General features: G+C 35.7%; 3 protein-coding genes across 4 annotated transcripts; all 3 read right to left on the reverse strand.

The window, feature by feature from the left end:
- Positions 1-190: 190 nt before the first annotated feature.
- On the reverse strand, positions 191-2851 carry LOC131803859 (uncharacterized). The gene is made up of 2 exons (XM_059125637.1): positions 1121-2851; positions 191-1028 (listed from the first exon to the last, which is right to left on the reverse strand). Exon 1 carries the CDS (start codon positions 2325-2327, stop codon positions 1764-1766), a length of 564 nt encoding a protein of 187 aa, XP_058981620.1. The 5' UTR covers positions 2328-2851; the 3' UTR covers positions 191-1028; positions 1121-1763.
- Positions 2852-5698: 2847 nt separating this feature from the next.
- Positions 5699-18137, reverse strand: LOC101893443 (coiled-coil domain-containing protein 28A). Of its 2 annotated transcripts, none has more exons than XM_005188801.4 (4): positions 17687-18137; positions 17337-17529; positions 10029-10679; positions 5699-6817 (listed from the first exon to the last, which is right to left on the reverse strand). In XM_005188801.4, exons 1-4 carry the CDS (start codon positions 17813-17815, stop codon positions 6597-6599), a joined length of 1194 nt encoding a protein of 397 aa, XP_005188858.1. In that variant the 5' UTR covers positions 17816-18137; the 3' UTR covers positions 5699-6596. The 2 variants fall into 2 exon arrangements, with proteins under 2 accessions (XP_005188858.1, XP_005188859.1); XM_005188802.4 differs by having other exon boundaries at positions 10029-10109; positions 17687-18136.
- A 1731-nt stretch (positions 18138-19868) lies between these two features.
- LOC101893273 (cytochrome c oxidase subunit 7A1, mitochondrial) lies at positions 19869-20561 on the reverse strand. Its single transcript, XM_005188800.4, has 3 exons — positions 20406-20561; positions 20163-20247; positions 19869-20095 (listed from the first exon to the last, which is right to left on the reverse strand). The coding sequence occupies exons 2-3, from the start codon at positions 20205-20207 to the stop codon at positions 19952-19954; spliced, it is 189 nt and encodes a 62-aa protein (XP_005188857.1). The 5' UTR covers positions 20208-20247; positions 20406-20561; the 3' UTR covers positions 19869-19951.
- Positions 20562-24591: the final 4030 nt, after the last annotated feature.

Consider the following 24591-nt stretch of genomic DNA (forward strand, 5'->3'; position numbering starts at 1 on the left):
AAGCTTTGTGTATAAATGTGCTATAAATAATTTATTTAAAATATTTGTATTTATTGAGCAAAATTGGAACAAAAACATGGACTTAATATATGATGAAATCAATAAAGAATAATAATAATAAAAAAAATATATATATATTTTTTTTTTTTTCTTATTTTTTAAATATTTTATTTATAGAATTGAAGGTTATAAATGTATATAATATAATGAATATTGGTGAAAAAGGATTCACTAATGTACGACTACAAACATCTAATCCCAATTCTGGAAGTAGTACATCTAAAGTTTTAGGTGCTGCGGGAATATTGTTTGTAACACATCTTCTTAATAAAGGACAGCTGCAAGAATTTCTCAAATGTTCAGATACCGGGCAATCGGTCTGTTTCCAACGATGAATATACACTTCACAAAAATAACATTTTGTTACATCGCCTACTCCAGTGTAAAATAGTCCCACTGCTGCCATGGTTTTGGGATCTGGATAGGATAGTGGCCAATTTGAAAATGTTTTCAGACGTTCAGTTTCCTTATTTAGTTGGGGGTACATCTTTCTACTAGGAGCTCCACTCACAAACTGTGAAGTGTAAATGAAAAACCGAGTTGATTTTATTAAATAATACATTATTTATTTCTGCATTTTCTCTCACACAACAATAACATTTTCGTTTTATATTTAAATATATCTTATGTTATTCCCACCATGGATCATTTTCATCTAAATCCCACAATGATTGTCCTTCAGTTATGTGTATATAATCATCTCCATTGACTTCATTCTCTGTAAGTATATGATTTTCATTCCTTGTGGGTATTTCATTTCTAGGGAATTCCTCTTCTATTGGTATCATCAAACTATAAAAAGCCTCGAATTGAGAAGCCTTCATCATAAGATATTCATCAATTTCCGGATTATCCCATCCTGCATCCTTTTCCAAGCATTTGCTCCCCAAATTTTTTGATGCCATATTCTTCACGCTTGTTCTTTCCTCGACTGAATAACTTCTAACAATGATATTTAGTCTTATATTCTATAGATGCCAACATTTTCATGTAGAAAAAAAAAAAAAAAAAAAAACACAAAAATTTCATTTCAAATATAAATTTATTTTTATTTATTTACATTTTTGTTGTTGTATTTACTAAGCTAAATATGGTTGATAAAAGAAATTAGATTTTTTTTGCTTCAATTCCAATTTGTATAATGTGTTATCTCTCTCGCCTCCCATTGTTGATTTTGATATGGTATATCCACCGCATCCCAATTCCTTGACGTCTTCTTCTCGTAGTGCTAAGAACCTAGATGGCAGGTAAAGTATAGCATCATCCAGTTTAAGCACAATTCTTTCACCATATTTGGTTTGGGTTCTGTATGCTCCACTGATAACGTAATCCCTGTTTTGATCCATCTCCTTTATTGTGATAATCCTTTTGTGGTTGTAGGAGTTGAATAAATTTACAAGGTTTACGCTCGACATTATTTCTATTAGGCTTTATTTCACACTGTTTTCTTTAGCAACATAGTCCTCCTATTTATATGAAAAACTTGTTTTTTTTTTTCACCCATACCATCTCACCAAATGAAGAACACAATGATTTTTTTTTCACCCAAACCATCCCCACCAAATGAAGAAAACAATGTAATTTATTTTTATTATTATGTATTTCTATTTTTAAAGAACTCAATGTATTTTTTTTTTAACCCAAACCATCCCACCAAATAAAGAACACAATATATATATATATATATATACATTTTTTTTTTATTATTTATTTCTATTTTTGTCAAATTCATTGAAATGTACCCTTAATTCTTTATAATGCTCATTATTTTGAACTATATAATTTAAATCTACAAAATTCTTATTAATATAATCCTCAAAATCATGAAGAACACTGTATTGAGGTGGGCATAATACGATCGATGAGGTAACCACTGCTCGTTCCGGCAGACCCTCTCGTATTCTGTCAAGCTCGTTTACTGTTGTTTCGGTGATCGTGGTTTCGCCATCGTCTCCAATCTCATCATCATCATCCAGGATTGTGGACTGGGTTTCCTCCTCCTCATAAGTGATCGTGGTATCGCCATCGTCTCCAATCTCATCATCATCCAGGATTGTGGACTGGGTTTCCTCCTCCTCATAATGAGTTGAGGAGTCCTCTGTTGTTTCACCATGGTCCTCCAACACCTCTTCCATTTCCACATCCTCCACATTCTCCTCATCCTTTTTTTCCTTGACGGAACATATGACTATATCGCCTTCTGTATCCTCATAGAAGTTATTGACATCCACATCTTCCGAAAGTTTTTCGCTGAACGCAAAGGACATTTTTGTTCTTAAGATGCTGTCTTCGTAAAGGATTTTTTAAAACTGAGTATATTTCTCAAGATTTACTCCGCTTTAAATACCAATATATTGTTTACATTAAAAATCCTTTCGGATAAAGAAATACACAACTATCTAATGCATAACATAGTTTAGGATTTATCTCGATGTTTCAATGCAAAAGGAATCATATTTACAAAGCGTTGAATTAGTTTAATACATCCTTTTTCTAAAATATTTAAATGCAACAACTACTGGGAAAAGAAATGGTATTCCCTTTACCTTGTCCCCTTAACATAAACACACCAATATTTTCTCATTTGATCCTCAAGAGATAATATTAGACAAACATATCATATTAGGAAACATCGAGAGCAAAATATGTTTTACAACACTAGTTCTGTAGTGATGGGTCAACCGCATTTGTGAGGGACCTGTCAAAATTATTTCAAATATTTTTTTTATAACTCTTTTGATATGTGCCACAAGTGGCACAAGTGGGATGATGCCAAGTGAGGGTAGGCTCAAAAAAAAAAAAACCAAACAACGCACAATTACACACACACACACACACACACACACACACACACACACACACACACACATACATACATACAGCGGTTCAAACATTCCCAATGTGAAATAAAAACCCCAAACATAAAAAAAACTAAAAAAACAAAACAAAAAAAACAAAATATGAGTCTCATTACATTTTTTTATTACCCTCAAGTGATGATGATGGCTGAATGTAGGGATCAAACGCATACGCCCGACTGTAGGTATATGTCTACGCTAATTAGGAAAAACAACAACTCGAGACAAATTTCTTTCTAAGGGCACATGCAACAACAACGTCTAAGCCTTAATATAGGCAACAAAATGTGCAACAGCAAACAAAGGGCGCCAAGGTCATTCAATCCTCAGGAAAAACACAAGTGAGAAGAATTAGGGACAAACACACGACATAGACACATCATATTTGAACTAAACGCATCATAACTAAACTAAAAGAAAACTATGGGAAGGGTAACATTACCACACATACAAACAACAATCAATACACAACTGTGTGTAACCCATATGATCGCACAGACGGACAACACATTCAATCTTGAGGGGGGTGGGGGAAAACACAAGTGTCAAGACAGGGTTAGACACACATCAAATTCAAATGGAAAGGTTAACATTGCCGCACATACAAACAATAATCAGTACAATACTGTGTGTAACACACATGATCGCACAGACGGACATATTCAATCTTGAGGAAAAACACAAGTGCCAAGAATGAGGGTGAGACACACATCAAATTCAAATAGACCACAATCAATACAAAATAGCAGATAACACAATGCAAAGGGTGACATACTTCGCCACACGGACAGGCAAAACCAATAAAAATCAATGCACACCTAATTTATGATGGCCATAAAACTTTACACACATGGCATGCTGGGGGGGGGGGGGGGGGGGGGGGTTAATGCACCGAGGCAAAAAGTCGTAAAATTTTATTGACCCTGCCACTTCCGGTCTCATATTCTACCTACTCCCAATAATCGGCATTTTGATGATTTCAGCTACATTATTAACCGGAATTGTTTTAAATTTAGTATTTGAAGTCCGTAATGAATACTACAGCCTATGACAGAAAATTGTCTGTGCAGGACCACTTCTCCGTATAGCCCTCATATAAGGGTACTGCCAGATATACGGTATTTCGATGATTTTAGCGACATTTTTCACCGGAATTCTTTCAAATTTGGTATTTGAAGTTAGTTATGGTTCCTACAGCCTATGATAGAAAATTGTCTGTGCAGGACCACGTCTCCGTATAGCCCTCATATAAGGGTACCGCCCGATATTCGGTATTTTGATGATTTCTGCGACATTATTCACCGGAATTGTTTCAAATTTGGCATTTGAAGTTCGTAATGGATACTGCACCCTGTGGCAGAAAATTGTCTTTGCAGGTCCACGTCTTCGTATAGCCCCCATATAGCGACACCTAACGATATTCGGTATTCTGATGATTTTAGCGACATTATTCATCGGATTTTTTTCAAATTTGGCATTTGAAGTTCGTAATGGATACTACAGCCTAAGACTGAAAATTGTCTGTGCAGGTCCATGTCTTCGTATAGCCCCCATACAACGATAACTCCCGATATTCGGTACTTTGTTGATTTTAGCTACATTATTGACCGGAATTGTTTCAAATTTCGTATTTGAAGTTAGTAGAGGATACTACAGCCTATGACAGAAAATTGTCTGTGCAAGTCCACGTCTTCGTATAGCCCCCATAAATGGTATCTCCCTATATTCGGTATTTTGATGATTTTAGCGACATTATTCACCGGAATTGTTTCCAATTTGGTATTTGAAGTTCGTGGTAGATACCACAGCCTATAACAGAAAATTGTCTGTGCAGGTCCACGTCTTCGTATAGCGCCCATATATCGGTACCTCCCGATATTTGGTATTTTGATGATTTTAGCTACATTATTCACCGGAATTGTTTCAAATTTGGTATTTGAAGTTCGTAATGAATACTACAGAATATGGCAGAAAACGGGGATGTAATTCCACGTCTTCGTATAGCCCCCATATAATGGTACCTCCCGATATTCGGTATTTTAATGATTTTAGCGACATTATTCACCGGAATTGTTTTAAATTTGGTATTTGTAGTCCTTAATGCATACTACAGCCTATGGCAAAAATTTGTCTGTGCAGGTCCACGTCTTCGTATAGCCTCCATATAACGGGACCTCCCGATATTCGGAATTTTGATGATTTTAGCGGCGTTATTCACCGGAATTGTTTCAAATTTGGCATTTGAAGTTCGTAATGGATACTGCAGCCTGTGGCAGAAAATTTTCTGTACAGGTCCACGTCTTCGTATAGCCTCCATATAATGGTACCTCCAGATATTCGGTATTTTGATGATTTTAGCGACACTATTTACCGGAATTGTTTTAAATTTGGTATTTGTAGTTCGTAATGGATACTACAGAATATGGCAGAAAACGGGGCATGTAAGTCCACTTCTTCGTATAGCCGCCATATAACGGTACCTCCCGATATTCGGTATTTTGATGATTTTAGCGGCGTTATTCACCGGAATTGTTTCAAATTTGGTATTTAAAGTTCGTAATGGATACTACAGCCTATGACAGAAAATTGTTTGTGCGGGTCCACGTTTTTTATAGCCCCCATATAGTGGTAGAATTTTTAACGAATTTTATTTTTTTTAAAATTGCCAAATTCGTTCCAAATGGTGGAGGGTATTTAAAGTTCCGGCCGAACTTACAGCTATTTTTTTTGTTTTTTTTTTTTCTTTGCTTTTCGAAAATAAAACACATTTCAAAAAAGTGACACAATTTCAATTAAAACATATTTCTTCCATTTTATTGGCATTACTATTATTTTTTTGAAAATACTTTTTGTTAAAATTAATAGCAATTGAGTTTGTTACTACTATGTGTTTTTATGTTATCATCATCTTTATTGACAAAAACCCCTACAAAAAAACTTACTACCATAAAAAAAGGTCTTTTTCTCAAAGGTGAATTAATTAATAGTTTCTCTTTTGTTTTTTCTTAATTAATTACTTTTCTTTTTTATAAAATGACTTAAATTTACAAAACGTGGAAAAAAGATTATTATAGTTTTTAAACAAAAAACTCAAAAGCAAACAAAAAAATAATATAAACAAACTATAAAGATTACACACAGTCAGTATAAAATAACAAAAAAATGAGAAACAAACAAAAGAAAAATATACATTTACAAAATGATAAAGAAGTATCTGGAGGGAAGGAATATACAGAGAGCAAAAAATAATGCAAAAACTTGGGATTAAAAAGGTCGGTCCTCTTCTTTAACATGGTTTTAGAAATTGTATTTTGTTTTTCCTTTTTGGTTATCAAATAATATTGTTTTTTTGTATAGAACCATAAGATTACAATTGTTTTTTGTTTTCGTTTTTTTTATGTTCCGTTTTTTGTTTTGTTTTTTTAGAAAATGAAATCACAACAATAGTAAAAGCAAACGTGCATCAACCGTTTCAGGTTGGTATGAGGATGATGAGGGTGGTAATGATGATGTTCGTAATGCTGTTGGCCGTTCATGATCATCATCATTGTTGTTGTTGGCCACATAATCGCCACATACAGCTGATATCGTCCTTTTTAGCACCGCTCCTCCACCACTAGAAATTCCCGCCACACCACTTCCGCCACGGACGTTGTCACACGTTGCTTGCAGTAAATCTCAGAGTCCTGTATGACTGGTCTGCAATTGTTCAATCGAAATGGATAGCTGTTCCAAGCGTTGCATCAGCTGTAACATATTCTCTTGAGCTTTGGCGGCATTGAAATCGTTACCATTCTCCAGCGAATCTTCCTCGGAGGCGGCCAGTTCAAAATGCAATTTGGCAAGGCTTTCTTGTTGTTCGCGTATTTTGGTCATCTGATCCATGGTACAGCCGGAACCTATGTACGTGCAGTGGAAGAAAATAAATTTAAATGCAAATTATTGAATTTGTTTTGTTGGTGTGTTTTTTTAGAAGTTTAGCTGCTTTAGGGAAAGAGTGAAAGCTAAATTATTTCACTCAACTGATAAGATAAGATAGAGACATAGGAAAGAATTTTGTTGTTGTTGAATTTTATCGGACTAGAAAGTTGTTTATTTACTTATTTTTTTGCAAATGTTTTGATATTTTATAATTATTATCAATTCTCAATTAGAGCGGACAGAAATTTTTATATCCACCTTTTGACCAAATCGATTAGCATCAAAGTCTCTAGAAATTTGAAGTTCCGTAACATTGGGATTATTCCTTTTTTAAAGAGGAGTAAATCTAACCACAGAGAAGTCGAGTAACCATTAATAGTTGGAAATGGGAAAAAAGATACTGAAAAACAGGAGGTACCATTGCATAAGGGGCGATAACCAATGGGGAATCCACATTAATTTTTTTAATTTGTCGCTAAAACCCGTAATGCCCAATCAAAACTGATTTGGTTGGAAAATGGTACCAAAAGCTTCAAAAGGCCAAAAAATCCGCCTTCCTCATTGTGAAAACTTTACTTATGACCAACTCGATTATCCTCAAAATTGAAATCCGATACATGGGGAATATTATTTTTTTAAGGAATAAATCTAACCATCGAGAACTCGAAATATTCAATTACCACTGATATAGTCGGGAGTGGGAAAAGATACCTAAAGTCGAACCTTCAAAATACCCGAAATCTGGGGTACTTCCAAGAAGACCTTACCGGCATCATAAGATTTGACCAACTTTGAATAGTTTTTGGGAACAGTTATTCTACCCCCAGAGAACACAAAACGCTAAAATAGAGCCAATTTCGAAAAAAAAATTGGAAAAAAATGAAAAACAGGTGGTACAGTTATGTTGTTTCCAATATTTTTTGCACGGAGTAGATTACCGATTGAGAACGTAAAATGACAAATTATAGATGATTTGGTGGGAAATTGGAAAATAACCTTCAAAATATCGAAATTCAGCTGGTAATGTTATTTGAGGGCTATACCTAAAAGTGGGCCTACATTGAAAAATTTTTGTAAGAAGTTAAACCATCCATCGAAAACCCGAAATGAAAAGTTATAGCTACTTTGGTTGGAAATTCGGACCGGGACCTTCAAATAATCAAAAACTTGGAGGTACCATTATATGGGGGCTATACCAAAAAATGGACCCGCATTGAATATTTTTTCTAGAAGTTAAACTACAGACGGAGAGCCCAATGTGCCAAATTACAGAGGACTTGGTTAGAAGTTCGGACCGAAACCTTAAAAATAGCGAAAATCTGGAGGCTATATGGGGGTTATAGCGAGGAGTTGACCTACATTGAATATTTTTTAAGAGAAATTTATCTACCCACTGAGAATCGGAAAATAAAAATTGCAGCTGATTTCTTTAATAACTGAGCAACGAAACCTTTAAAATACCAAAAATAAGGAGGAAGAGGCCTATACCGGCCTTCTATGGCTATATAAGACCTTGTCGGCCTTCCATTGCTACAGAAGACCTCAAGATCTTCTATGGTTTTAGAAGACATCAACTGTCTTCTATGGCTATAGAAGACCTTACTATCTTTCTATAGCTAAAAAAGACCTTACTTGCCTTCTAGGGCTATAGAAGACCTTACGGGCCTTCTATGGCTATAGAATACCTTACCGGTTTCCTATGACTATATAAGGTCTTACCGGTCGCCTAAGGCTATAGAAGACCATTCCTAGTTCCTATGACTACAAAAAATCTTGGCGGCCTCCTATGGCTTAAGAAGACCTTACCGGTCTTATATGGCTATAGAAGACCTTACGGCCTTATATGGCTTCAGAAGACCTTACCGGCCTTTTATGGCTATAGACGACCTATATTTTACCTATGACTATATTTATCTAAAGTAGACCTTACCGGCCTTATATGGCTACAGAAGACCTTACCTAATCCATCGCCTGTGGCTATAGTGGCTTACCGGTTACCTATGGCTATAGAAGGCCTTAACAACTTTCTATGGCTATAAAAGACCGTACCGGCCTTCCATGGCTATAGAACACCTTACCGGCCTTCTATGGCTACAGAAGACCTTACCGGTCGGTTTTATACGGCTATAGAATACCTAAACGGTCACCTGTGACCTTACCGGCCTTTTATGGCTATAAAAGACTTTACAGGCCTTCTTTGGCTATTGAAGACCTTATAGAAGAAGACCTTAACGACTTCCCATGGCTATACAGCACCTTGCCGGTTTCCTATGGCTATAGAACACCTAATCGATCACCTGTGGCTATAGAATACCTTACCGGCTTTCTGCTGCTATAGAGAACCTTGCCGGTTTCCTATGGCTATAGAAGGCCTTACCGGTCTCTTATGGCTACAGAAGCCCTAACCTTCCTCCCATGTCTTTAGACAATCCTACCGGTTTCCTAAAGCTATAGAAGACCCTATGGGCTACCTAAAACTATAGAAAACCATAACGGCCTAATATGGCTATAAAAGGTCTTACCGGCCTCCTGTGGCTATAGAAGACTTTACCAGTTTCCTATGGCTATAGAAAACTTTACCCGCCTTCTATGGCTACGGAGGACCTTACGGTCTCCTAAGGCTATAGACCATACCGATTTTTTGTGGTTAGAGAAGGCCTTACCGGTCTTCTATGGCTGTATTACACCTTACCGGCCCCCTATGCTTTTAGAAGACCATACCAGTTTCTAATGGCTATGGAAGACCCTATGGGCCACCTAAAGCTGTAGAAGGTCTTACCGGCCTCCTGTACCTATAGAAAATCTTACCGGCCTCCTGGGGCTATAAAAGAACTTTTATCGGCCTTATGCGGCTATAGAAGACTCAGTAAGGCCTTCTAGAGCTTCAAAGGACTTTAAGGTCTTCTATAGCTACACAAGACCTCAACAACGCCTTCTATAGCTTCAGGGGTTTTTCAAAATTTTTAAAGTTCTTCTATCAAAGTAGATCCGTAAAGGTCTCGTATGCACGCAGAAGAATTTTAATTCCTTTCGTGGCTAAAGAATACCTTAAAAACCTTTTATAAGTCCTTCTACAGCTCTGAAATAAACGTAATGGCCCTTTATAGTTCTTGAGAATGGGTTTTAGGTTACCTTAAAGTTCTTCTTTGACTATTGAAATTCTTCAAATTTTTCCTTTCATTTACTCACCAAACGCTTTCAGCTTCCCCGAATGGAAATCATTCAGCAGTCCTAACAGGGCGCGCTCCATATGCTTGACATCCGGCACTTCTGAGACAAAAGAATGATGTTTAATGGGACGTTGATCAAATTTATCACTGAGATTGTTGCTGGTGTTCACCGATGACATGAGACCGGGATAGCCGGCACTGACGCTGATGCCAGTGCTGGTGCTGACGCTCGGTTTGCGTCGCGACGGTGTTGTTGTGATGTTCGCATTAACACTCTGTTGTTGATGAAAGGCAGTACTGCTGTTGGGGGTTGCGCTGCTGCTGCTGCCGCTGATGTTGTGGTTATTGTTGTTATTGCTATGGATGGTGATGATGTTGTTGCTGGTGATGTTAATTGCCTGATGAATATCATCATTGCTCAGGGAAATCGGTACAGCGGCAACAGCGGTGGCAATTGTTGTCGTCGCCGTAAATGGTTGACTTAAATTAGTCGTACATATGTTGTTGTTGTTATTATTGTTGTTGATGTTGTTTTTATGGTTTTTATTCGATATGCTAAAATTATGCGTATTATAGATATCATCACCGTCTATGTTTGTTGTACTTTCATCGCTTGGCGTGTCACTGCTACTTAGCTGGGTTATATCATTGAGGCTATTTGAATCACAATCTGTTGTGGAGGGTCCAAAAATGTCATGCGTATCCATGGCAAATACAGCGGATCGAGGTATGATAACATCAAAATTAACAGAAACCCCAGCAGCAGCACGAGCAGTAGTCACCACCATACCAGAGGTTTGGAACATTGTTTGCGACATGGTCGTTGAGGTTATTGACGACATCATTGTTTGTTAATGGCAATGATGAGAATTTTGGATTTTTGTTTATGAAAATGCGGGAGGGTTAAAACGCAACATAAAAGAAATGAAAGAAACAAACCAAAGAAAATAAATTAAAAAATAAATTAACTAAAATTTTAAAATTGAATTATTAAAAAAATTTAGGAATATAAAAATGAATATGTTAGTATAAAAAATATAAAAACAATTTACGAAAAATAATTGTTAGGTTGTCGTGTTTGGAAGACGTGTGTGTATCGTTGGTGTAACGCCTGAACTGTATGGCGCCAAAATAATAACTGACTACTTGTGTTCAGTGTATGTCCGTAGCGAAGAGGTTTGTTGCTGCTGTGAAAGGCATGCTTTTGCGCATAACTACAGTGGTGGGCATAATTGAAGTGTGAATTTTCAAAACAAAATTGCTCATCATCTTTATCGGAAAAATTAGAGAATATAGGAAAGTGCCAAGCAATTATCTATAAAAATGGCTCAGATATAACTTCAGTGAAATACCTCAAAAAGTTGACGATTAAATCCCGGAGATTTGGATGTTCGGTTACATAAAGATATATAGGGTTAGTCTACACAAAAATAACGGGGGCGACTTCTTTAAAATGCCGAAAAATAGTATGAACCGAAGATTGAAGACTTTATCGGCCTTCTATTGCTATAGAAGATCTTACCGGCTTCTATGGCTATAGAAGACCTTACCGACCTACTATGGCTACAGTAAACCTCAACAGCCTCCTATGTCTATAGAAGACCGTATCAACTTCCTATGACTATAAAATACCTTACCGGTTTCCTATGGTTATGGAAGATCTTACCGGCCTCCGCTGGCTATAGAAAACCTGACCGACATCATTATAACTGATTTGTTTTGAATTTTAAGCCGACTCTTTTAAAATACCGAAAATCAGAAGAAAACGTTGTACGGGGTGGGGCTTTACCAAGGGGTCAGCGATGTTTATTGCGAGGAGCTTAACCACCCACTGACCAAACGAAAAAAAAAAAAAAAAAAAAAAAAAAAACAAGATGATTTGTTTGGAAATTGAGGCCTTACCGACCTTATATGGATATAGCGGCATTCTATGGCTATAGAAAACCTTAACGGCCTCAAAAGGCAATTGAAAACTTTATCGGCCTTCAATTGCTATAAAAAGATCTTACCGGCTTCTATGGCTACAGAAAACCTCAACAGCCTCCTATGTCTATAGAAGACCTTACCGACCTTCCTATGACTATGAAAGACCTTACCGAAGCATTCATAGCGGCATTCTGTGGCTATAGAAGACCTTAACGGCCTCAAAAGGCAATTGAAGACTATATCGGCCTTCTATGGCTATAGAAGATCTTGCCGGCCTTCTATGGCTACAGAAAACCTCAACAGCCTCCTATGTCTATAAAGACCGTACCAATTTCCTATGACTATAAAAGACCTTACTGGTCCCCTGTGGCTATGGAAGTCCTTACCGGTCTCCTATGGTTACGGAAGGTCTTACCGGCCTCCTCTGGCTATAGAAATCATGACCGGCGTTATTATAATTGATTTGTTTTGAATTTTAAGCTGACTCCTTTTATGGCTATAGAAGATCTTACCGGCCTTCTATGACTACAGAAATCCTCAACAGCCCTCTATGCCTACAGAAGATCCACAAGTTTTCTATGGCTATAAAAGACCTTACTGTTCTCCTGTGGCTGTAGAAGTCCTTACTGGTCTCCTATGGCAATAGAGGAACTTACCGGCTTCCTCTGGCTTTTATGGAGATAGAGCACGTATGGCTATAGAAGTCCTGACCGGCCTCTTATGGTGATAGAGCACCTATGGCTATAGAAGACCTTACTGTTCTCCTGTGGCTGTAGAAGTCCTTACTGGTCTCCTATGGCAATAGAGGAACTTACCGGCTTCCTCTGGCTTTTATGGAGATAGAGCACGTATGGCTATAGAAGTCCTGACCGGTCTCTTATGGTGATAGAGCACCTATGGCTATAGAAGACCTTACCGTCCTCTTATGGTTATAGAAACGTTACCGGCCTCTTATGGTGATAGACGACATTACTGGCCTCCTATGGCCATAGAAGACCTTAAAGGCCTTTTTTTGGCTATAGAAGACATTGCCGACCTTTTGTGGCTATTGAAGACATTACATATCCACAGATCTAATAGGCGTATATAGCTCTAAAAGATCGTAAAGACTCTATATGACTCTAGAATATCTTCAAGTCTTCCTGTGGACTAATTTCCCAATTTGTGAGATATGAGAGCCGAAAAATACCGAGATCAGGAGGTACCGTTACATGGGATGGTATTTATGTTAAAAAAACTCAAAACACTTTTCCTCCTCACTGTAATTTGATAATCCTACTTCACATTGGCCATAAAACAATCCAGTCTAAGAAGAATACACGAGGATATTTCTGTGATATTTTACCCCTTGATAGGGTGGTTATTTCTCCAACGAAAGGGAGAGGGAACATATTGTTAAGGGCTTGTATTTATGTTTGACTTAATGATTCGTGACGTTGGAGCCAACAAAAAAAAAATACAAAACAATGAAATTGCCAATGATTATGTATGTGCCCATGGAGGAGGAAACAAGCATCAACAAGTATTGTTTACTTTATCCTCCATTTCGTTTTTTTGGCAATTAAATATTATGCACAGGCGCCATGCTAGCGAAGGTTGCAGTAATAAAACAGGATCTAATGCGTGTATAAAAATATAATTATTCTTATTACAGAGGATTTTTTTTTGAATGCAATGCAGCAATAAAGAAGATTGAGTGTTTAGGCAATCACGGTGGTGGATATTTTTTTCGCAACAAAACTAATGATGTCATTGTCCAGCCATAAATTGGGGTCCTCTGTTTATTTTTGTGCAAGTGGTTAGTAGAGATTTAGAATCTCGCCACTACTACTTGCAATTATCATATCATACTCGTTTGCATGCAAATTGTGTGGATTTGAACAGAGAATTGCGGTAAGAAAATCCTGCTTTTAAATTATTCCTTGGAGATTTGTTTGAGCAGATTATTGCTACACCCACCACAAATAACTAAATAAAACCCAAGGACAGTTGACAGGAAGAAGAAAGGTAAATTTGTATATTTAAATAGCTTTAGGCACCATTATCAGAAAGTTGGAAGGAAAAAGGAATAATTTGAAATTTAATAGGATACAGAAGGGACGTGTTTCAGTTTGTTTATTTTAAATGGATGTCGAATTTATTTCAATTGATTAGCTTAATACAAACGAGCAAATCGGAAGGAGAATTAGAACAAAGAAAATATTTAAGGATAAAATAATTCGAAGATGTTTATATTTATTTTTAGATGTAAAAAACATCGGCTATCATGGGATCCATTTCTATATTGAGTATTTGTTGGAAGAAGTTAAACCATCGACACAGAATCGGAAATACGGAGACTATACCAAACCAGTAACAAAAAATGTTTATATTGGTGGTGTTATATATTGGTGCACAATAAAGCTTAAATCGGATTAAGATATGTATTGGAGCTATATCCAAATCTGAACCGATCTTGACAACATTTTAGGCACTTATTTCTGAGCTGTATCTGATATCTGGTACCAAAGATCAATGTTGTTAAGTGCATATTACGCATGTGGGGGACATAAAACCTCAAATCGGATAAAACATGTATATAGCTATATCTGAACCGATTTTCTTGTATTTGCTTCTAGACTGAATTCCGTCGGAAGTTCCAAAATTCAGTTCATTTGGGCTGATATTAGCCATTTGGTGCACAATAAACCTAAAATCGGATAAAGATATATATCAGAGCTATATCCAAATCTGAAGGAATTTTGACAAAATTTTAGGCACTTATTTCTGAGCTGTATCTGATGTCTGGTACCAAATACCAATCTTGTGGAGTGCATATTGGGCATGAGAGGGACTTTAAATCCCAATTCGGATGAAAAATATTTATAGGAGCTATAAATGTATATGAACCGATTTGATGTACTTCCTTCTAGACTGAATTCGGTCAGATGTACCAAAATTCCCATAATTTGGATACCAATTCAAATAGGGTTCGCCCTTGGGCCAAACAAATATCTTTGAAAAAACCCCAAATAAATTACTAGAATGACTAGAACTATCACAATAGCGAAAAACACGGAGCTGTACCTAGAAGTGGACTCACATTGAATATTGTTTTGCGGAAAGTTAAACTACCTACTGAGCAACCAAATTATCGAATTAGACCCGATTTGTTCTAAAATTGGTTCAAATAATTCATCATACCGGAAATCTGGAGATGTCGTCATTTGAGGCTATTCAAAAAAGGAGCTACCATGAATGAGTTGAAAACCGTTATATGGGGACTATACGAAGACGTGAACCTGCATACGAAATTTTTTGCTATAGGCTGTAGTACCCATCACGAACTTTAAATACGAAATTTCCAACAATTCCAGTGAAGAATGTCGCAAAAATCATGAAAATACCAAATATCGGGAGATACCGTAATATGGGGACTATACGAAGACGTGGAGCTCCATACAAAATTTTTTGCCATAGTTTGTAGTACCCATTAATATCTTCCAATAAGAAATTTTAAACGATTCCGGTGAATTATGTTGCTGAAATCACCAAAATACCAAATATCGGAACGTGCCGTTATATGGGAGGCTATACGAAGAAGTAGACCTGCATACAACATTTGTTGTCATAGGTTGTAGTACCCATTACGAACTAAAAATACGAAATTTGGAATAATTCCGGTAAATAATGGCGCTAAAATCAGGAAAATACCGAATATCGGGAGGTACCGTTAAATGTGGGGCTATACGAAAACGTGGACCGACATGGTCCATTTACGAACTTAACCTGCCTACAGGGAAAATATGCATGTATGCAAAATTTTACCTTCAATTCGTTCGAAAGATAGTGTGATTAGAACAGACAGACAGACGCACAGACGAACATCGCTAAATCGTCCTAGAATTTTACTCTGACCCAGAATATATATATTTTGTAGGGTCTATCATGAATGCTCCGAGGAGTTACAAACGGAATGACAAAGCTAATACATCCTCTCCATAGAATGGTGAAGGCTATACAAATCAGGAGGGAGGGACAGTTACATGAGGTATATACCAAAAAATTTAAATATTTTTTGCGAGATGTTAATCTACGCACATAAGTCCTAAAATATCAAATGACAGCTGATTTGATTGTAAATTTAAATTTAAATTTGTAAACCTTCACAATATCAAAAATTAGTCAAACTACCCACTTGAAACCCTAAATGATAAATTACACCTGATTCGGTTGGTAAATAGAGCTGAAACCACCAAAATACCTTAAATCAAAATGTACCACTATATGGGGGTGATACCCATTTTTCAATCCTAGGTACAACACCAACACCTACCCAAAATTTTAAATCTTTTTCTTAAATGGTGCTATATATATGGCTCATTCGAGATAGAATTTCGCCATTAATCAATATTCCCTCTATTGTATGGTGGAGGGCATAAAAATACATCCCATTAAGGGATTGGAACTACACGTTAATCAACTCAAATCAACTCCCGAGAACAAAGTTTTAAAAGGATAATGATGTCCTGACAAAACCTTGGAAGAAAGCTTAATTAGGAGTCATTTCAGCAAAGGAAACACCTATCAAAATGGCGGTGTGGGATACACTTGGGGAATTGAAAAACAATTTCGCTACTCACAAGGTTTCAATTTCCTCTTCAGTTAGGGTCATTTAAGCAACGGAAATATCTATCAAAATGACGCTGTTGGATACACTTGAGAAAGTGAAAACCTGACAAGGTTTCAAATTCCTCTTCATTTTTCTTCCAAAAAGTTTTCAAACGGTTCAGGTTTACATCTATAATTAGTTTTTGAGTTGGATTTTCTTAATCAGCATCACTGTAGGACAAGCGCATTTTTACCTAAAATTAAATTAGTTTTTGGACTAATTCGCTTAACAGTTCGTAAGTTATTGTGAAAATTAGTTATATGTATACCCTCGGTTTAAGACGAATTCATTGTTTAAACTAGTGCCTCAGCTAGCCTGAAATCAAGAATCTCTCATGCAGCCTTACAAATACAGAAACCTATTATTTTGCAAGATATTATTTTATATAAATTCGTCAATATAATCCAAAGTAGAAAAGTGTGTGTATTGTTAGTAGTTCATTATAATAATATATAAATAACTAAACATTAAAATTAATTACTGATAACAATATGTGTATCAATAATATAAAACAAATGAGAACACAAAAGACAAAAATGAATTAAAACATTGTAAAAATCAAAGTAAATGAATTAAATGGAACATGAAATGAATAATTCGATTTCACGAAAGCAGAGCCAATTCGAATTGAAATGTTGAAAATGGTTTTCTATGAACACCAGACACGCCCTCAGCGACTTGTATGAGACATTTATCAATTAAGAAGATAAACAATTCATCTTTTATGCATTTTTACCCACAAAATCTTACCTTTTAATAGTTTACGTGGTCTTGATTTGAATTCAAAACGTTCATCGTTGGTACCATGCAAATGCGGTCGAGGACGTCTTTCATTGATGTATGTTACTTTGGCAGATGTTTGACCGACTTTATCAGAACGTTCAATGGAACATGAGGCGGAATTACGGCTACGAGTTGTTTCACCACTAGATATACTCTTAATCTGAAATCAAACAAAAACAACAACAACATCATTGAAAGAGGAAATGAGCAATACAATGGGTTTTAGCTAAGCGATAAGACAAAGTTCAATCACCAGAGACTGTCTCATCGCTACATGCTAAGATACAAACAACAAATACAATGCAAAAAGAACTTACATTAATTTTGGGCACGGCCATTGGTGAGGCAGGAGTTGGAGCTGATTTGGGGGCGCTGTTTGTCACATCTTCTTCAGTCTCGACATCGACCAGTTTCTGACGTTCCACCACTTCATCGTTGGGTTCCATTGTCTGGCAATATATTTATATTTCTGATGATTTAACTGGAAGCCTATTGTTTTGATTTTGTTTCCTTCACTTCTTCTTCTTCTACTTCTTTGTATAGATTTTTCCTTCCACCCCAAAAACAGCACACTATTCGAGAATTTAATTAAAAAACCCCAATTTATTTTTTTAATAGTTTTGTTAAATATTCCACTGTGTCATTGTTACACCCAACAATGGGTCAGTTTATTTTGTTAAATGTATAATTATTAGTTTTCGATAACATTTTCTTTATTTTCTTTGGCAAAAATTCAACAAGACAACGAAGTTGAATGAGATTCTTTGGCCGGCTTATCAGATGTAAAGCAAATGGCACCGGCATGTTGTCAATTTCGTTGACGCCGACTAATGATAGGGAGATGTAGGTCGATTTTTCATTAGCCGTTTGTTAAGCAGCTAGAAAAAATATTTTCTTGTTTATTTAATAGTTCAACAAAAAACAGCTTTTAATGTAAGGGAATCACCAGCTCCACTTCAGAAAAAGTAAGAATTAAATAATATTATGGTTGCGTAAACTATAAATTGTCCTTAAAGTACTGAATTGAGTGGACTTCAACTGCCAATTCCATTGCATATACGTCTAAGGGAATTCATTTTTAAAATGAAGTTTAAGAAGACATACTTGGGTTTATATGAGGAATTTTTAGAAAGGTATGATATACGTGGGGTTTTAAATTAATTTTTAAGAAGATATAAGTCGGTTTTAAGGGTTTTTTCAGGAAGATATAGGTGGAGTTTTAAAGGAATTTTTATTGAGATATCAGTCGGCTTTCATGAGGAATTTCAGGAAGAATCACGTGAGTTTTTTCAAGGAATTTTTAAGAAGATATACGCAGGTTTTTTAAAGAATTTTTGGGAAGATGTATTTGAGTTATTTAAAGGAATTTTAGGAAGTTATACTTGGTTTCTATATACGTAGGTTTTTAAAAACAATTTTGGAGAGATACACGTGGGTTTTCAAGTAATTTTTCGGAAGACGTACGCGAGAATTTCATATCAGTTTTTAAACTAGGACTTGTAAAAAGAATTTTTGGGAGAAAATGTTATGACCTCATACCAGTTTCTATACCCTCCAACATTCCGTTTGTAACACCTCGAAATATACATTTTAGACCCCACAAAGTATATATATTCTTGATCAGCATAAAATTCTATGTCTGCAGGATTTTTGGTATTGGAAATGGGCCATGTAGGTCCACGCATTTGTATAGCCCCCATATAAAGGCACCTTCCGGTTTTCGGTATTTTGATGATTTTAGCGACATTATTCACTGGAATTGTTTCAAATTTCGTATTTGAAGTTCGTAATGAATACTTTAGCCTAAGACAGAAAATTGTCTGTGCAGGTCCACGTCTTCGTATAGCTCCCATATAAGGGTTCCTCCCGATATTCGGTATTTTAATGATTTTTGCGACATTATTCACCGGAATTGTTTGAAATTTGGTATTTGAAGTTCATAATGAATACTTCGGCATAAGACAGAAAATTGTCTGTGCAGGTCCACGTCTTCGTAGAGCCCCTATATAACGGCACCTCCCGATATTTGGCATTTTGATAATTTTAGCGACATTATTCACCGGAATTCTTTCAAATTTGGTATTTGAGGTTCGTAATGAATTCTACAGCCTATGTCAGAAAATTGTTGGTGCAAGCTGCACGTTTTGGACATGCCCAAATTAGGGTAACTCCCTTTATTACGTATTTGGATGATTTTAGCCATATTATTTTCCGATTTGTGTTTCAAGTTTCGCATTTGAGTATTGTAATGGCTTATGACGAACTTGCCTATGTAGGTCCACGTCGTCATATAGACCCTAATATAACGGCTACATTCAGTATTTTTAGGTTTTAAGAGAATATTTAACGGATTTTTTGAAAATTGCCAAATTTGTTACAAATGGTGGAAGGTAATAAAATTTCGGCCCGGCCGAACTTACAGCTTTTTTACTTGTTTTTAAAGAAATTATGGAAATCAATTCAAAATAATTTTTTTAGGTTTGAAAAAAAAATTCCATATTTTTTTCACTTGTCCATATTCATAATTTTATTAAGAATTTAATTTCCTATATTTAAAGAACATTCATTCACAAAACAATAGTTTAGCTGGATTTCTTGGCGAAACCGAGGGAATAGATCATATGCAAGATACCCAAGAGACCAACACCGCACAGGCCAACAGTGAGGCCAAACAAAGCCTTATCGGCTGGACCACCCTTCAAGAAAACGGGCAGGGTATTCTTGGCCTGTAAATGAAGAAGAAAATTTCAAATTTAAAATGTCATCAATAGCTTTAAAATAATTCAAACATACCTGGAATTTTTCCATGTTCTTAGCAAGACCTTCGGGCAAAGCCATTTCGAGTGTTGAGGTTTTTCTTTTGGGCGGTTATGCAATGCTGTAAAAAGGAAAATGGAATTGGGTTGAATTTTTACTCTCGTTCAATAAAAACACAATATTTTTATTATTTTGAGCAGAAAAATAGTAAATATTTTTTAAAATATTTAAATATTTGTTATATTGTTCCGAATTATTTTATTATTTAATAGCACTTACATAGAGATTTACAGCAGTATTTGCCTACAGCACAAGTCTATGGCGTTGGTATTGATATGAAAACAGCTGGGTGCGAAATTGACAATTTTAAAAATAGATTTCAACGATGCAATGCAAATTAAACGAATAAATTTTGGTACAAAATGCATGGTTGTGGTGGTTAAGGAAAGTGCATTACACTGGGAAAATTTATTCTAAAAAATCGAAAAAATATTAAAAAAATTAAATCATCCACTCCATATTTGACACTGCAACATACCCACAAGCAAAACACATTTCCAGCCATTAACTTTTATGCAGAAGCTTAAATGTTCTTTGCGTATGTCGAGCTTGTCGCGTGCATACAACATACTAAACTGTATGCTGAGTGTTGAAAGGCTTTTTGTTCCCGCTGTTTGAGTTCAGCTGGACGATATTTAATACGCCAGAAAATAACTTTCATAAAACTTAAGAATCAAAAGCAATTTCGAAATGCTTAAATAGCAACAACAAACATACACCAATTTTGAAAAAGTTCTTACCGATTTTTTTTCTCGTAGAGCAGTCAAAACTTTCAAAAGTTACAGATGATGGGAGCCAAAAATCGAAAATGCTTTAGATAGATGATATTTCGTAGAGGGAATTAAATGTTAGCTGTACCAAAAAAAATGCTAACCATGCAAAAGTTCTACTCTTCATCTAAACTTTTTTTCCAATTCTTAAAAATACTAATGAAAGCAAAATATAGCCTTACTAATACTATATATAGAACTTAAAATGTATAAACAGGTAAAAAAGCAGCTATGTTCGACCGGGCCGAACTTTTAATACCCTCCACCATTTGGAAGGAATTTGAAAAATTTCACAAAACTTCAGGAAACTACCACTTAAATGAAAACTGTTATATGGAGAATATACGAAGACGTGGACCTGCTAACGAAATTTTTTGTCATAGGCACCCATTACGAACTTCAAATACCAAATGTGAAACAATTCCGATGAACAATGTCGCTAAAATCATGAAAATACTAATTATCAGGAGGTACCGTTATATATAGGGCTATACGAAGACGTGGACCTTCATACGAAATTTTTTTCCATAGGTTGCAGTAACCATTTAGATCTCCCAATTCGAAATTTGAAACGATTCCGGTGAATAATGTTGCTGAAATCATCAAAATACCGAAAATCGGGAGCTTCCGTTATATGGGGGCTATACGAAGACGTGGACCTGCGTACAAAACTGTCATAGTCCGTCTGTCCGACTGTGAAAATCGTAAAATTTTACTCAAATTGGTTTAAGGTCCGTAGAATTTTTTAGTATTATAAAATTTGGTATTTATAGTTCGCAATAGGCACCGCCTTTAATATTTCCATATATCGTACAGCTCCAAATAACAGAGCCAGCCGATATTCTACATTTTATCATCGAAATTTATTGAATATTTCCGAACTTTTTATACCCTCCGCTATTAAAAGCTTGACCCGGCAGAGCTTAGCTGTTTTATCGACTGGTTTAGAACTTTTACCTTCAACTTTTTTATACCCTCAGCCATATGGCTAGAGAGGGTATATATCATTTGATACGGTCTAGATCTCTTTAAACCAAATCCGTTTCAGGGCATTTGGAGTCGGTCTAGCGATGCCCGTCCGTCTGTCTGGCTGGCTGGGACGCACGATAACTCTCGAAGGGAGTATCCGATTTGGTCCAAACTTGGTACATCGTAATATTATTGTCAAATCTAGATCGAGTTCGGAGATGGGCAATATAGGTTCACTCCTTCTTGTACTTCCCCCACAAAAGGTCGATATTTTCAAAGATAATAGTTTTCTGCACAGAAAGAGAAAGGATGATCCGATTGTGCTCCTCTTATCAAATCCCAATATTTGAATCCGTGCTAGGTTAGGTGTGAAAATGGACAATATCGGTTCACTCCATCAAGTACCTCTCCCACAAACGAATTTGAATAATTACAACTCTTATAAAATGTGATGTAAGAGTCCGATAGTCTTTAAATTTCACACACCCAGATATTTTTATCAACCTAAGGTCTGGTATTAAGATAGAACATATCGCTCCACTGCTTCTGGTACCTCCCCCACAAAAGGTCGAAAATTTCAAAAAATATATTTTTTGCACAGAAAGAGAAAGGATAATCCGATTGTGCTCCAGGTTCAAAAATGGCAATATCGGTCCACTCCATCAAGTACCTCCCCCATACGGGGTCAAAATTTTGAATAATTACAACTTTTATAAAATGTGATGCAAGGGTCCGATAGTCTTTAAAATACACACATTACAAAATTTTTATTAACCCAAGGTCTGGCGTGAAGATGGAATATATCGGTCCACTCCTTCTGGTACTTCTCCCACAAAGGGTCAAAAGTTTGAATATCCATGAAGCTCTTAAAACCTGAAAATAACTTCCGATTCACTTTATACTTGGTACATCTCTATATGTCCATCAACACAAGATATGTTATAAAGATGGTAGAGATCGCACCATCGCATCTTCTGGTACCTCTCCCACATTGGGTACAAAAAAATAGGAAAATTTCTTCAAATTTCAATATGGGAATGATTCCATTGTGTCGAGGAACAGTTTTTACACTAAAAACAGTTCTAATATTATTTTATTTATTTTATTTAGATAAAGAGATAACAGCCTTCATTTCAAGAAGTGGGAAAATTTCCTGAAAATTGACTAGTGCCCTTCAACTTCAAACGATCGCAAATATCTCGGAAACTAACAGACTTAGGGAATTTATGGTATCGCATAAAATTTAATATAAATATTCGATTTCCTTCAATGGAATACTTCGGTGCGCTATATCTGTCACCTCACCCATATTTCCACATTTTTCAAAAATTTGCACATATCTCATTTAAAGTACAGGAAGTAGTCTATAAATTCCAAATCTGTCACGTTGTAATGTTTATATCAGTCTTAGGTAAGATACAAATTGGCCAACTGCTTCGAAACCTCCCCCTTAAAGGGTCAACAGTTTGAATAATCATAACTCAAGGCTGGGTGTATACATCTGTCGGCAAAACCGACTGATTCTATTTTAATTGTTTATTTTTTTTTTATTTTCAAGTTTTATTTCTATAAAAAAATAATTGTAATTGAGACCAAACATTTAATTTTTATTATGAGAAATTCTAAAAAAAATTATTCTGGTCGAGCTTTGCTCTATATTAAGAGTCAGCGAACAATTTTTTGACTTTTTGTGAAAGGTTTTATTAAGTTTTCTTTGTTAGTAGCTAAGCTTTTATGTAAGCGTATCTGTTCAAACAAAAAAAAAACGCATTTTTATCGAAAAAATAAAAGTTCAGATGCTTTTGTCTCTGATTTCCACCTCCCATAGAGAGGAACTTTTTCTGCGCTATATATTTTTTTTCAACCAAACGATTAATTCCAATTCTAAAATGTCATCTGGCTAAAGCCTTTTCGATTTTTGGCTCCCATCATCTATAACTTTCAAAAGTTTTGACTGTTCACAAAAAAAAAAAAAAAAAAAAAACAAGAACCACATCTGTACTGAACAAAGTTTCTTTATTTTTTTTTTTTTTGGTTAAGTGTTGTTGTGTTGCAAGCATTTCGAAATGCTTGCCATTTATTCTCAAGTTTAACGAAAGTTGTTTTCAGCGTATTAAATGCTTACCATCAACAACAAAAACATACAAAAGCAGCCAGTACAGAACAAAAAAGCAATCCAACACTTAACTTTGTAATATGACAATGATGGCGAAGTGTTCTTAGTATTCCACCCGCACAACAAGTAAGCTTCTTTCCGAAGAAGACATAGGTATAAATATTGGGCGAAAAAATATAACATTTAAATATTAATTTTTGTATGTCTAGATAAATATCAATGATTTTTGTAATGTCTTTTAAAGATTTGGGATAATAAATTATTTTCATAGAATAACGGTTTTTTTAAGTAGTTTCGATAGTCTCCCCACATTTATGCTCCCGAGAGAAAATATCAACAAAACACTGAATATGATGCTCTTCTAGTTTATCTATCACAAGTCTCTTTGAAAGAAAGCCCTTCCAATGCCTCTGCTCTACTATACGAGGAGTACCGATGTAAATATATGCATGCTCGAACACTGTCCGTGTGACTGGTTGATTCGTTCTACCATCATCTTTTGGCGGGAAACTTGAAGCGAAAAAAGCACAATTATTGCCTTCTTTGTGCT

The sequence above is a fragment of the Musca domestica genome, unplaced genomic scaffold (assembly GCF_030504385.1).
Source record: "Musca domestica strain aabys unplaced genomic scaffold, Musca_domestica.polishedcontigs.V.1.1 34, whole genome shotgun sequence".
Taxonomy (NCBI): domain Eukaryota; kingdom Metazoa; phylum Arthropoda; class Insecta; order Diptera; family Muscidae; genus Musca; species Musca domestica.

Excerpts from the sequence above, each read along its gene's own strand:
- LOC101893443 (XM_005188801.4), bottom strand. The coding sequence starts at position 17,815 with ATGGAACCCAACGATGAAGTGGTGGAACGTCAGAAACTGGTCGATGTC. Across the intron at positions 17,530-17,686 it reads TGGCCGTGCCCAAAATTAAT|ATTAAGAGTATATCTAGTGG; the intron begins GTAAGTTCTTTT and ends GTTTGATTTCAG. Across the intron at positions 10,680-17,336 it reads ACCACGTAAACTATTAAAAG|ATTGTGATTCAAATAGCCTC; the intron begins GTAAGATTTTGT and ends CCTCCACAACAG.
- LOC131803859 (XM_059125637.1), bottom strand. The coding sequence starts at position 2,327 with ATGTCCTTTGCGTTCAGCGAAAAACTTTCGGAAGATGTGGATGTCAAT.
- LOC101893273 (XM_005188800.4), bottom strand. The coding sequence starts at position 20,207 with ATGGCTTTGCCCGAAGGTCTTGCTAAGAACATGGAAAAATTCCAG. Across the intron at positions 20,096-20,162 it reads AGAACATGGAAAAATTCCAG|GCCAAGAATACCCTGCCCGT; the intron begins GTATGTTTGAAT and ends CTTCATTTACAG.